The sequence below is a fragment of the Camellia sinensis genome, chromosome 3 (genome assembly GCF_055761805.1).
Source record: "Camellia sinensis isolate YWXY chromosome 3, ASM5576180v1, whole genome shotgun sequence".
Lineage (NCBI taxonomy): Eukaryota > Viridiplantae > Streptophyta > Magnoliopsida > Ericales > Theaceae > Camellia > Camellia sinensis.
Window position 1 is genome coordinate 144,527,605 of NC_138963.1, and position 15,326 is coordinate 144,542,930.

A 15,326-nucleotide genomic window follows, 5' to 3' on the forward strand; every position below is an offset into this window, starting at 1 on the left:
TTCAATGGAAAGAATTGCATGTGCAGATAGAGCATACTTGCTATTTTTGTTGGGTTGTACACTTTTCAGTGACAAGACTTGTACTAGGGTCCCCGTGTTTGTTATCCGATTTGACGACTGTATCTTCATATGCTTGGGGTGCTGCTGCATTGGCATACTTATATAGACAGATGGGGTACGCTAGCAGGTCCGGTATGAAACAAATAGCCAGTTACATGACACTCCTTGAGGGATGGGTTTATGAGAACTTTCGTGGATTCTGACCACACTTGAATATGAATTACACTCGAGACATGCCACATGTTTACCGTTGGACTTCCCGGAGAGAGTCTGGTGAAGAGACACAGTTGCAGGCTTTTCGAGAGGAGCTTGATAGGTTGGGTGTACATAATGTAAGTTAAAAAGCCCTTCAAAATTTGAAACTCTATATCATACAAAATTTACAGTTGTCATATCTTACAGTTTTTATTATTTGTAGGTTATTTGGGACCCGTACCAGAGTTGCAGAGATGTCCATCCATGTCATCCAGTTACGTTCTACCACAGTTGCCTAAAGTGTTTGGAAGTAGTTGAACCATATCACCCTAATAAAGTGTTGAGACTGTTTGGCAGGATGCAGACAATCCCTAATCCACCACTTGGCCCTATGCGTGCTTCTCAAGAAGCCATAGCTCCATGCTACAATGTTATATATGCATACTTGCACATCATTTGGGAGGCATAGGACAACCATGTGTTATCTGATCGGAGGAGGAGTACACCGGCACGGCAACCTTGGGATTGTGTTCCTGGTTACATGGATTGGTACCAAACCATTACCCATATGTATGTACAAAACCCAGCCCGTCGTTCTCAAGTGGACCCGAATATCCATCATTATCAGTATCCTAGCCAAGACGCACAAGTATCATTTTTTTCATTTACATTGCAAATTATTTATGTAAACTTTTCAAGTTTGTACATAATGTTATATTTGTTCTCGTAATGCAACCTATGTCACAGATATATCAGATTACTCATCCTTTCGTTGAGGCTGGCTATGAGGACAGTGTTCAACATCCTAATAGGCTTTACAACGCAATTGATGCAATCGAACAACTTCTTCAAGATCAGCACACTAGTGAAGCTGCACCCAGCACATCCACTCAGGGTTGGTCTGCACCCAGCTCTCCTACTGCACATCGTTTTGGAGCACATTACACTCGCCGGTCACGTAGTTAATAGTAGTTCATAATGTTAGCACAAGTAGTTTCTGATGGTGTTGGTGGATGTATAAGGAGACAAATATTATTATTATCTTCGGATTATGTATTTTTTGGATTATGTACAAGTACACATGTAGTTTGTGATGATGTAGATGGATTGAACTACTATTTAGTATATATATATATATGTATATATTTTACATACTTGTTTAATCTTATACTTTTTAACAGTAATTGCACTGGGTTAATATTATTTTCATTACGTTTTGTGTTCAAACAATGTAAAAATAATATGACATCCATTCCATAAATTAGAGAACTATAACGCATATAATATTCTATTTTTTTTAAAAAACTGACCATTAGAAAATCCAATGGCAAAATGATATCTACCTCGCTACTCTATGCTAGTAAATCATAAAAACTAATGTCTTAAAGCTGTCATTACTACTCTGTAATACATCAATCTATGTCAACTACATCAAATGTCTCTCGAGTAGCTACATTAGGTCCTATGTTGTCTTTGAATATTTGAATGCAGCTAACATATGCATTCTCCCATTCTGACGCACAAGGGTGATGATGAACTCGCCAAAACACGGCAATGGGAGGAACTGGATGACCGGCTTCCAAAAACACCTGCACGTACATCCAAAAAATTACATATCTTTACCAAATACATAAAATTTGCAATTACACAAATATTAGACAACAATGTTTGGTTATTTTCATAACTTATACTTGTACAAAATGATTTCCATTGACAAATCCAATGGCAATCTCGCGACGATTAGCTAGGGTTACTGGCGGTGATCTCAAAGGTAAGAAAGTGAGACACTATTGCAATGACAAGTTGTCATGACCCAAACCCGCCCCTATGGGTTAAGGACATAACCGGCCAATAATCAAGGGATTACCTACGGCCTCAAACCAAATAAGACATAACTCATCAGAGTAAAAGGGCCAAACGGAAGCAAAATTTAAAACTTTTGTCCATAGAGCTATGCTTACATGGTACATCATAACAGTCCATATATACACCTGTTAATAACTCACATCAAAGGGATAACAACCCAAAGTTCTCTACATATACAGGATCATTCAAGTCTAAGTCAGTCAAACCCAAGGTTTATATACAAAAGTAATCTGATGTTTTCGCCAATATAAACAAACTATATCAAAAGAACAAAAGAGGCGAAGACAAGTCTCGTGCGTGAGATGTTTGGGCTGACTCTTCAAAACCTTGACTGTTTCTCACATATTTCACCGAGGCTGGGTTTGGACGTCCCTTGGCTCACCTACATAGACATGAATAAGCGTGAGCGAAAGCCCAGTGAATAATATCAAATAAGGAAGATACATGAACAATCTTTGAAACAGTTACATCAGACGGCTTTGGGCCCAATTCATGTTTCTATTTAATGTATCAATCGACTAAAGTTCTAGACGTATCAAATGGCCTCGGGCCCAATTAACTCATACCCGACGGCCTTTGGCCCATCCATTCATGTCTAATGACCTTTGGCCCAATCGTTCGTATCCGATAACCTTTGGCCCAATTGTTCAGATCCAACGGCCTTCGGCCCAATCGTTTATATCCGACGGCCTTTGGCCCACTCGTTCATATCAAACTATCATTCCTGTCAGATGACCTTTGGCCCAATCATTCATATGTCAGACTATCATTCGTGTCAGACGGCCTTTGGCCCAATCATTTATATACCAGACTATCATTCGTGTCAGACGGCCTTTGGCCCAATCATTCATATGTCATACTATCATTCATGTCGGACTATCATTCATGTCAGACGGCCTTTGGCCCAATCATTCATGTCAAACGGCCTTCGGCCCAATCCATTGTATCCAACGGCCTTTGGCTCAATCATATGGCATAACAAATATTTATCCCTAATTCAATGTAACAAACTTATAAGACTTATATGGAAGTAAGCAATTGGACAAATAACATACTTCAGATATCTTTATTAAGATATTGCTCACAGTGATCTGCCGGTGGATTTGCCCTCGTACTTGACCCTACACATTTCATGAACATAATGGGTCATAAACGATTCATTCCGTTCTTAATTCATATAATCCTCTTAGGCTTCGTTCTTATTCTTTTAACTCATTTACAATGCTTAATGCATGCCTAAGAGCACTTACAGATGGAAGAGAATGGAAAATGAAACTCAATTCAACTTTACAAAATTTCAGAACAAGGTTCCTCGCTCGAGCGGATCCCTTTGGTCTGCAAAAGTGCTGGTTGCCTCATATCTACGCTCAAGCGTGACTTCGGACGCTCGAGCTGAAAGTCATACTACATGGCTCCCCGCTCAAGCGTGAATGTCCCCACTCGAGTGGACATCAATGTCTGCAAAGAAAATTCTGGAAACTTGCATTTCACGCTCGAGCGGCACTTTCCCCGCTCAAGCGGACATGCCAAATTCTAGGTTTTCCATAATTGTTCTTCAATTCAAACTCGACCTCCAAAGGTCCAAAACTCATAATTTTGGTTCAAAACATGCAAATACATTATACCACATGAGAATAGAAGTATATGGGATAGAATTGTTCAAAATCACAATCTAATTCTCAAATAAATCCTCATTTCTTTTGTATGGTCCAAACTTATGGGCTCAAGCTTCCTACCAATTTCATAACTTCATCAATCATGCATGCATGTTAATTTTTGACTTTATTCCTATTCCAAATGGTGCAAATGGTGTTCAAAATCATGAAGTTACACAAAATTACTCATGCATGTAAAGTTTGGTGCTCAATTCTTCATATTCAACAGGCTTCATGCTTGAACATACAAAATTATAACAATTATGCACATGCATGTTCATACAAGCTCCAAATTCAACAAATTCAATTTAAGTTATGTTCTTGACCACAATTAAACCTTGAATTTACAAAATTACAAACTCAAACTTATGAATCCACTCACCTAGGAGCTTCAAACACCCAAATTCTAGCTAATTCTTTGAGTTTAACCTCCCATTCTCAAGCCTTTAGTTAAATCTTCACTTTGAGCACCCTCTCTGTCTCTAAGTTTGGTTCTCTCTCTCTCTCTAGAGAGCAAAATCTGATTTGAGCTCAAGCAAATGAATGTAAGTGTATATTGGCCCCTTATATATAAGCTCCTTTAATCACATTTGGTTATAGCTAATTAATAGCACTTAATTAATCATTCTGAATCTAATTATTTTGATCCGAATAAATTTGCAATTAAATTTCATCGTAGGCTCTAAAAATGATGCTAATCACAATGGCGTAGTCAATTTTGGCTTCTGTGGCCGATTAGGCCTTCAATTAAATTCTAGAGCAGTTAAATCAAACAGATTTTCCTACGGTGAACAGATAGAAATTCAAAATCACATATATTCACATAATGGCATTCAAAATCATATCAAACACATAATCACAATCACAATTAATATTAATTAGCATAATATGGACCAGGGTTATCACACAAGTGGTACAAGACTACATTATAAAATGATGCAATAAGATGCCCCATGTTAGGCATAGTCATCCAACGATCAAAGCCTGGGCTATTTTCAAAATATGAAATTGCTTCTTCTTATGCACTTTTGAAGTTCTCTTTTTCTTTGACTGACTGGAAGCTAATGTGCTCTGGCTATCATGCCCATCGTCAACCAACTCAAATGCACACGGGTCACGACGACAAGATATATCAATTTTCTTATGTCCTCGACATCGATTAGGTTTCACATCGGGCTCAATAAGAAAAGTGCTCGCTGGATTTGCAATTTCCCTCAATTTCTTCAACATATCCAATTGCATGGCAATATCAGACTCTTTGAACTGTTTCAAAATCAACTCAAGTTCTGGGATACAAGTCAATTCCAACTTCTGTTCCTTTGGATTATGCACACATATAGTAAGGCATGTCCAATGTACATGTATGCTACTGAGTGGAATAGGACGGCCTTGTCTCATGTAATCTGCAATCTCGTGAGCACAAGGTCAACCATGTGTGTGCCTAAGAACACACCCACATGTTGCAACATCAATTCCAACTGAATTTGCTCTCTTACTCTCTACCAACACGTACTCCAATGCACAAATAGACACATTACCCCAGAGCTCTCTGAATTGAGAAGGTTTGAATTGATGTTGCACAGTTGTCAAACTCTTCTCGAATGATGCTTTAACTTGAATGTGCTGCAACTCAAGTAGACAATGTATTTTTTCAAATGAAATCTCAAATGTTGTTTGACTTGAACCTAATTGCCTCTTCAATCTAGCATGAGCACTCTCAACCCTGTTCATATGGATGTAAACCAAAATAGTCAACCATAATAATTAAAAATAACAATATGATTTATAATAAATTAAAAAAATATATATCTTACCGATTGGTTGTAACATTGTCAAAATGCAAACACATGTTTGTATGTACCGCAATGAATTTTTCTTGATACGGATTCAACCAACTCACAGTAACATACTTGATTGCCTCCGAATAGTTACTGGAATCCTTATGTAGTATTGCAAGGTGATCATTGTATTCTTCTTCAGTCGATGACAATATCAAATAGTTCCATGTAGTGTTAAACTTGTCCCATTTTTCTTTTGTCTCAAACATTTTCTTGCATTTTGTCAATACATTCTTATTAATATGCCAACGACATAACAAATGTCGAGCATTCAGAAAGGTGTTGTCAATGGCATTCATCAAAGCAAGCTCTCTGTCTGTGACAATGACTTCAGGTAAAACACTGTCGTCTATAAGATCACGCAATGTTTGTAACGCCCATGCATAATTATCAACCCGCTTAGTTTGCAAGTATGCGATAGCCACGGAGAATGTCATATGAGTTGATGTTATTCCCACAATTTCAAGAAGAGGAAGCCGATATCTATTCATCTTATATGTGCAATCCATAATCAACACACGAGGGAATGTACGAAGCAAATCCAAACTCACCAGATGTGCCCAAAACAAGTCTGTGACAGTCATAGAGCCTTCCTCACATCGATGACGCTCAATGTACTTATGTTTCGCTAATTCACCCAACAGTTGTTCCATCTGGGATCTACCAGCTTTCTGTAGAACCCTACATCGATGTCGTACATTGTAAACTATCTTCATTGTGCTCATATTAAGGGCATCCCTCTATTTGAGTGTAATGAGTGTCTATTTTGGTCTTACTAGGCTCTTTGACATATCTACTAATAACGACTTTTCATTAGCTGACAATCTCCCTGCATATGAATGTCTTTGGAGATGCTCTGTAGCTGGATGATTATGCAGCCCGTAAACTACATTCAATGTTCATTCATCATTTGTTTTCAACTTGAATGCCCTCAAATCAAATGGACATTCGCACTTCTTTGTACCAGTTTGTCTCAATAAGTCTTTTGAACCATCTTTTAACTTTTTACACAATCTATACTTCTCACTCCGCTTACAAGCAAGATAAATTCTTGGTCTCTTACGACCGCCACCATAGTCTGACGTCCTTATAATAATAACAAAGCCATTTATCTTTCCAATGTCACGTACCCAAGTGAGCAATTCATCTTTGTTGTCAAAAACCTATATACAATGTCACACAACTTTCATAAGAACAAACTAAACAAACAAACTAATACAAATTTATGAACTTACAAATTTTATGTTAAAAATTACCTGTTTAGCTGTGAAATGACTAGTACAATCCACCATAATATCCGATCGAACCTCAGGTTCTTCAGTGCATGCCATCTAAAGAGGAGGAAGAAAAAATTTAATTCGGTTCTACAGAGCCAAAATAAATAAAAAAATTCAACCCTAAAAAAATGAAAATAATAACAAATTTCGGCACTCTAATTCCGAAAATATTAATTTTATTCGGAACTTACTTACCGAAATAAATTTAAAAAATCGTAATTAAAGTAACGACATATTCATATTATTTCGGTGGTTGATTTCTGAATTAATTTAAAAAATTCGGCACTATGCTTCCGACTAAAAAACGTAAAAAAACAAAAAAAAAATACTGCACAATTTTACCTTTTCATCACTGATTTTGCTATCACCATTGCTTGAGTTTGAATTTCCATAAGTTTGCAACTCTTCCATATCAAAATCAAGTAAAAATTCTTGAACTAATAATTAAACGAAGTTAATAATCGAGTATAAACTTAATGATTAAAGCAATATGGGAGATGTTTTGTTTGCAAATAACAGAGAGGAGTACAGAGTGTGTAAGAAGTAAAGTGACCACAAAAGAAAAATTAGGGTTTAATTTTTTTGTTTCAAAAACTGTATATTGAGATATTTTTATTCCTAAAAGATGTGTATAGAGAATTTATATATATAATATTAAGAGTGTTGATCAATGGCTATTATAGTAATTTTTAATCATGATATAATTATCATTAAGTTAATTTTTCATTAAGTGTGTTCCCTGAGTTTATCAGGTGGGTAGAAATAGAATTTCCCATGGACAAAGTGTTTCAGTGCCTAAACTTCTGACTAAACAAAATTAAAATTTAAACTTTTGGCCTGAGTGCATTTTTTTTATCTTTATGCTACATAATCATTTGCTAGCAAGGAACAAAAAATTCATGTGAGGGAGGGAGGGTCTGGCTAAGGTGCTACCTTCCTTTTTAAGGTTTAGAAAGTAGGATTTGATGTACGAAGAGACAACTTCTGTGATTGATAGAACGTAACACGTACACTTCGCTCATAGGTGTAGACACCCCATTTTTGACCGTCCTCAAGACTTGGACATCATCGTTTGAACACTTGGTGATCATCCATGTTCGTGTTCGTTTTGAGATCCCGAAGGACTCTGCTGCGCGCTTTGCCTTAGGATCTCTCGACTTGACTGTTTTGTGCTTGGTTGTGGACCACGGATTTGTGGTTTTTTTTTGCACCTGAGGGTAGGAAGTGGCTTGTTAGTCATCCCTTAAACCCACCGGCCGTGGCATGAAGCCATCGGCCTTGCTTTCTTTCTACCGACCAAATGTTTGGTCGGTCGGCCATTTATTTGGCCGATTGTCTCTTTTTCTGGCCGGTACCTCCTTTTTGCCTTTTTCAGGCATTGTGCATGCCAGCCGTGCCAGCTGGAGTGCACAGACTTGTCCTCCATACACGTGTATGGAGGATTTGCACCCTTTGCACCCTTTGCTCTAGCTTCTTGAGGAAGCTTGACCCCTTTGCCTTAGCTTCCTCAAGAAGCTTGACCCTTTGTCTTAGCTTCCTCAAAAAGCTTGAACCTTTGCTCTAGCTTCTTGAGGAAGCTTAACCCCTTTGCCTTAAGCTTCTCTAAGAAGCTTTGGCCCCTTGGTTCCTCTATAAAAAGAGGGCCTCTGCTTCCATTTGGGGGGTTAGAAAAATCAGAGATATATATCATAGATACCACTCTCTCTCTATAGCTTCCTCTCTCTCTACATTTGTGTGTGTTAGAGTGCCTTAAAGTGTGTTTTTTTGTTCTTATTTTTGCACATAAACACCTAGAGTTACACCATCCTTGTGAGCTGAGGTACTAGGAGGTTGTTTTTAAGGTCTTTAAGCTGGTTTTGATCAGAGAGAGCTGCTGGTCTTGTGTTCTTGAGGTTATTCTTCAAGGGTGAGTCTACTTGCTTTATATTCTCAATTTTTGCACTAGATTTTATCCTATCTTGCATGCTGTTTTGAGCTTAGTGTATAACTGATAAAAGTTCTGTATTTTCATGCTTAAGATATTTGTTTAAGGTTATTTTGGTGTTGGGGGTCATCCTCCCTCCCTTAGGCCTTGTTTGGCCTCTTTTTGTGCCTTCTTTGTTGAGCTTTGGAACTTTCATGTATTAGCCTACTCACCACTGAAATCCCTTTGTGTCTCATTTGCTTGTGTTTTTGGCTCATAAGGGTAGCATGCATGCTTAGTTGTTTTTGGCACCATCTCAATGGGTATTTAGTGATATTTTGTCATGTTATGCCTCTGCTTTGAGTTGGTTTAATGGTCTCTTACATGCATCATATGCTTGTCTTGTAATACCATGTTTTGGCCTAACACGCATCATGGTTGTAAGATGGCATTTTAGCATGATTTTGGTTTGGTTCCGAGAACATTATAGCTCTGTTTTGTCATGCTTAAGGTCTGTCTTGGGGCTTTGGAGTCATGCTTGCCATGCTTTGTATAGCCACCTTGCATTTTGGCTTGTTAGCTTTGGGTGTGTGATTCATAAGCATGCATTACTTAGGCTATTTCAGTGATTTGGAATCATTTACCATGCTATTTCAGTCCATATTCCATGCTTGTATGCGTGCATTTGCCATCCTTTCATTGCTTTGAGGGGTAGTTGTTTTGTGCCTTAAAAATGAGTCATTGTGCATGCCTCTTTGTTTAAGTCCTTGGGCTGCCACATCAGTGGGTTTTGGGTTTTGTTTTGATGCATAGAAACTCTATTTTTGGTTGCATAATCCATTCCATGTGTGGTCATGATAGTTGTAGTGGAATGCTCCCTTTTGTAGCCTTGAATGCCCCTTGTTTCATGCCCATTTCTTAACATGTTTTGGTTTCGTTCCATGCATGATTTAGTCTGGTTTTGGAGCGCCCTAGGACTGTTTTAAGTCATTTTGGTCCTTGGGGGTTTGGTTGACATAGCTATGGTTTGACCCCCCCTTTGTTGGCCTCAAGTTTTGGGTCCTATTGCACACCTTGCTTGCATGTTTTGTTGGATTTGGCATCATCCTTCGCATGTTTTTTGGAGTTTAACATGATTGTAAAATGCCCATGTTTGTCTCTCTTAAGTATGCTTAGAGTTGCCTCTTTTATGCCTTTGGTGATGGGCCTTGGTGCATACATGCTTGCATATGTGATTTGTGCTCTTGTTGCATCATTTTTGGCCACTGTTTGGGACATGGCTGAGGTCCCCCATTTTGGTTTAAGTCCATCCTTGTATATAGTTTCATATTTGGTAGGTTGCATCTTGTCACATCATGCTTGCATTATATCATGTTTGCATGCTCTTGTTACATTAGTTTAGCTTGCATTGCATTTGGCATGTTTTGCTAATTTAGTCTCATATTGCATACTTGAGCCATTTTGTATACTTGAGTCATATTGCATACATGCATTGCATTATGTTTGGTTTGGGGTGTCAAATCAAACATGAGGAGTGAGGTGTGTTCGTACTTAAAGTGATGGAACACGTTTCAATCCTCGGTCGCCGACGCCCTTGATCTCAAAATGATAGGGCGTGAAGCATTCATTTGTTTTGTTGCATTCATTTACATTGATTTACAAACTTGGTACCTTTGGCCATCACGTATCGAAATGCGTGATTGGTGGCCCAAGGACCGAGAGCCATGCTTCCTTGAGTTCATCGCATGATAGGGAGAGTGGTTATTCACACACTGTCTTGAAAATACCTTGCCATACACTGTCTGTCCTCTGTTGCAGCAAAACCAGTATTCTGCAGGAATGGATGGCCAGTCGGCCACATTCAGTGCCGGCCGGCTACCAAAGTCTAGCCGGTGGTCCTACTTTTGGTCGATGGCAATTTTCCCATGGTCGGTGGACCTACATTCGGGCCGGTGACATCCCACTACACTCAGGGAGTGATTCAGAAGGGTTCTAGAAACTTTCATAACTTTCAGAGGAACAAGGCAGTGTAAACAGAGGCAACAATGGCTTGGCAACGGGTTTCCGGGCGAGACGAATCGACCATGCATCATCCCATCATTCCGAGGCGGGGCTGCGGCCACCTCCCTTCTGATTTTAATTTGTTAATTAATTAGAAGTTTTGTAATATTTAATTAGCTAGAGTAGTTAATTATTTATTTGGGTTTGTATTATTTATTCGAACCCTCCAACGAGAGGGCAAACTTGTAATAAGTGTGCTTGCGTGTGTGAATGTCTTCCAACCCCACGTCTTTCTTCCTTTTATTTACTAGCTTTTGATGGTTAATTTAGGGCATGTTTCAATTAGCATATTTATGCTCGCATGTTTGCATCATTCATCTGTATTGCATGCATCAGGCTCGGCGCATCATGCTAACTGCATTGTATTTCAATTCCAAGTTGAATACATGTATTGAATTGTCGCATCTCATATGCCATTCTTAGGGTAGCTGAGCCTATTTTAGTTGCATTTTGCATGCGTTGCAGCAGCCATCTTAACATGAACTAGGATCATGCATGATTACTAACTAGTTTCTTGTTTTGGCTCAGAGTACACTGTAAGTGTTTATGCTTTAGCATCTTGCATGTGTGTGACTGACTGCCATGACAGCATGCTTGCCATGAGGATACCTGCTTATGTGATATAACTGCCTGAATGCCTGTGGGTGAAGGTTGGATTACTTGAATTGGGACAATTCATTGAAATCTGCATTTTAGCCTACTTGCGAGTAGCAAACTTCAAATCATTTTCCAAACAAACGGATATGCAATGCTTTGTTCCAAATTAGGCGATCTAGTCTATACTTGTTTTGCTGTGCGCATCACATAGTAATTCTAGGCTAATAAACCGGAAAAAGAATGCATGTGTTTTCAAAAACTTGATATCATGTTTAGTAGTGGCCGATCTTTGATCGGGCGAGTGGGGGTGCTCATTACATGACCTTTCCCAATCGTACCCAAGTTCCCGAGCCGAGGTAACTTTGGTGATGACGGACACGTGGCCTTAGGCACGAGTCAGGGTTTCCTAAATTTCTCCAAAATAAAATATTTAGGTGGCGACTCTGTATCTGGCAAAGCAGTCCATGTTTGGCACTTCTTTCTAAAAATCAGTTTTTCAAAACGATTTGCCGGATTTGGATTCTTTGGTGATTTATCAATCTCGCATTGCACTCTGCGAGATCAGATTAAGAACCGTGACATCGAGTCCGAACTATAGTGAGCCCCAATGAACAAAACGGGATTTCTCCTGGGATGTTCGGGGACGTCTACAGTTTCTGGCGACTCTGCTGGGGAGTTAGAGAACTTGACTCGAACTCATGATATCTTGTTTTGATTACGCTTATGTGTTTCTTTGCATTGCATTTGCATTGGTGCGCCTAAGTCACAGTGTTTGCCGTCTGCTATTCTTGAACGGTTTGCCGGAGGCTCGCTTTGATAAGCGTACCATAAGGCTGACCGGTTACGGGCCCTTCCACGATGGGAACACAAACCCCGATTGTTACTGGGGCACCTTTTTGACCATTTGACCTAGTGCATATCGGAATCCATAGTGACTATCCCAAACTAGGACAGGTTGCTCACCCGATTCTAGGTTGTTTGAAACTGCTGCGTGCGTAGCGAAACCCTAGCTCCTGACAAAATAAGACAGGGAAACCCTATCCTAACATAGGGGTGTTTTGGCTCTAACTCGTTTGCTATGTGCTTTTAGAGTGAGTCTTTACAGGAATACATGTATCAGTTCACAAGTTTGGGTATCAGGCCTGCGAGCATTAGTTCAGTATCTTGAGAATCAGTTATCTGCGGGTTTCAGATTCAGTTTTGGGGGCAGTGATTTGGGGAACAATGATCAGTATTTGAGGACAGTCTACTCAGCTTGTCAACTGTGTGTTGTGATACCCAACTGTGTGTTGTGTTTATTTAAACTGTTATGCTGTCTGTTTTTTGGTTGTTTATTTCCTTATTACTGCTTTATTTATCTTTCTACTAGGTAGTTTAGCACAATTGCTTTCGACCAAGCAGATATTCCCCAAGCACTCTGGACTAGAGGTCGTCGACTCCATCGATCTGAGGATCTGGTAGACGGATAACCAGTGTTCTACTCTTTACCCCCGGTTGCTAGGCGGAGATCGAGAAAACGTAGTGTATCGGTACCGAGATTGCCAAATCAGTGGTCTTTGAACAGTCGGTTTGAGATTTTCGAGTCTACTACAGAGGCAGATACACCGGCAGTTCAGATAAATCAGGGCAGTATGTCAGGGATGGAAGACATGGTGCGCTAGCTCCAAGAGAGCATGAAAGCCATGTAGGAGGACGCTGTTCGTCAGACAGAATTTGCCAAACAGCAGGCCGTTGTTATGGCCCAACAGGCAGAGCTAATTATCCGATTACAGCAACAAACCGGAGCATCCGCTTCACACCAGGTTCCTCCCCCAACAAGAGTCCCAATACCTGAGGAGACGACGAATGTCCAGTATGCCCAAGAGGATACAGACATCCCAACGAGGTTGGCTCCGCCCCCGATTCTACCTCAACTATCCAAGGCACCCACGCCTATCAATCAACCGGACTCTCCCTTTGAGTTTGAGGTGGACCCTATAGCATTGAAATTGAGCAAGCTTGAAAAGTTGTTCAAGAAGTCCCAGGGGGTAAAGTCCATCCCAGATATTGAGGACGGGTATACCGACGCGGTTGTGACGCTGCCAGATTGGTTCAAGATGCCACAAATCGACCGCTTTGACGGGTCCGGGGATCCCATGGTGCATCTACGTTTGTTTTCGGACATACTAAGGCCGATGGGCCTCACCAGACTACAGAAACTTTCACTGTTTGGCCGGACCCTGTCGGGTGTGGTGGCCATCTGGTACGCAAAATTGGAAGACAATGTCAAGCGGAACTGGGATGAGATGGCCGAGGCTTTCATTGCACAGTACTCCTATAACACGCAAATCGAGATTACAACTCGTGATCTCGAGACAACAAGGTAAGAGCCTAAGGAGAGCTTTTCTGAGTTCGTAACTCGGTGGAGGGCCAAGGCCTCAATGATGACCTTAAGACCCACTGATAAAGATCAAATTCGGATGATTATGCGCAATCTCCAGCCTAAGCTTATGCAGAAAATGATTGACCTCCCCTTCCCCACTTTTTCAGATCTACACGAGATGAGGGTACAAATCGAGGATGCTTTGAAACAGGGCTTGATTGACAATGACAGAGAGCAGCCCAGGAGAACCTTCAACAACTGCAGTACGAATGTAGGCACAAGCAGTGCTGCAGCTGCCAGATCTCAGGAAGTAAGCATGGTCACCACCAACACCCCAAGAACCCTTGCAGCTATGCCATTCACCGGTGCGTCCGGTAGTAGTTCGCAAACAGCTAGATACCCACCCAAAAGCCAAAGAACCTTCGCTCCACTATATATGCCCCTGTCCAAAGCTCTGGGGATTTTAATCAAAAAAGGGCACTTGAAGCCCCTAGAGCCGCGGCCATTGTCGGAAAAACTCCCCCCTTCCCATAACCCAGCCAAATACTGCTCATTTTACCAACAGCACGATCATGACACCGACTAGTGCTTCTGATTATGCCATGAGATTTAGGATCTCATTGATAATGGGGTGTTCGTGCCTCCAGAGAAACCCAATGTCACAACCAACCCTCTCCCACCACACAACCAGGCTCTAACTCCCAAACGCATCAACTTTATCTAGACCGGGATCATGTCATACGACCCCAGTATATATATCACCCCATCCCACCTACCCAAGCCGGAGGTGTTCCTTCCTGACAGCATAGACTTGTGCATGTTGGACATCTCCTGAGCCCGACCCAAGCCAATGGTGGTAATCATCGAAGATGGAACGGGGGTGATTTCGGAAGAAAGTAGGGCTGTTGGCTCAGAATCTGAGGAATCTGGGAGTTTTGCTGAGGAGGTATATAATCCGAGTGATTACATTGTGTCAGCAGGTCAAGCTGGGCCGAATCTGGAATTGCCGATAGGGGCAGAAATTTGTGTACTACAAGGGGATGGATTTGGTCAGAAGATAGATGACTTAGCAGCTTTGGAAGGGGATATGGCCAACCTGCAGTTTTTCAAAGAACAAGACCCAGCAGTCAGCTAGTTTGATTTTGAGGAGTCAACAGAGGCTACAGGGTGGCTTGAGGACCAACCAGATGTTGTTGAAAAATCTCAGCCGGGACAGGGTCTGTCAGGAACAGGGACATTAGTTGTGGCCGGAAGGGCCAAAAATCAGAATGCATAGCCGGAGAGTGCCGGTGCTGAGAATTTCGCTCGGGATCTGAGCATTTTGAATATAAGAGATGTTGAACAACAAACTGCATTAACACAGCTAGAACGGGAAGGAATTGAAGACTCTGAAAGAGCCAAAAAAGCCAAAGTCACTGTAGGGACTGAAAGTGTTATGTGCGCAAGAACAGAGGGTGCTGCGAACACATGGACAGAAGGTACCGTGAGTACAAGGACAATAGTAACGGAGCC

General features: G+C 40.7%; 1 protein-coding gene across 1 annotated transcript; it reads right to left on the reverse strand.

Annotated features, from left to right (window-relative positions):
• Positions 1-1,667: 1,667 nt before the first annotated feature.
• On the reverse strand, positions 1,668-6,330 carry LOC114270370 (uncharacterized). The gene is made up of 4 exons (XM_082918467.1): positions 5,591-6,330; positions 5,226-5,499; positions 4,803-5,093; positions 1,668-1,844 (listed from the first exon to the last, which is right to left on the reverse strand). The coding sequence occupies exons 1-4, from the start codon at positions 6,328-6,330 to the stop codon at positions 1,668-1,670; spliced, it is 1,482 nt and encodes a 493-aa protein (XP_082774593.1).
• Positions 6,331-15,326: the final 8,996 nt, after the last annotated feature.

Bases quoted from the DNA above. Each gene is read 5' to 3' on its own strand.
- LOC114270370 (XM_082918467.1), bottom strand. From the start codon at position 6,330: ATGAAGATAGTTTACAATGTACGACATCGATGTAGGGTTCTACAGAAA. The intron at 5,500-5,590 runs GTAAGATATATA...CCATATGAACAG, and splicing joins GACAATGTTACAACCAATCG to GGTTGAGAGTGCTCATGCTA. The intron at 5,094-5,225 runs GTTCTTAGGCAC...CATAATCCAAAG, and splicing joins ATGTTGCAACATGTGGGTGT to GAACAGAAGTTGGAATTGAC.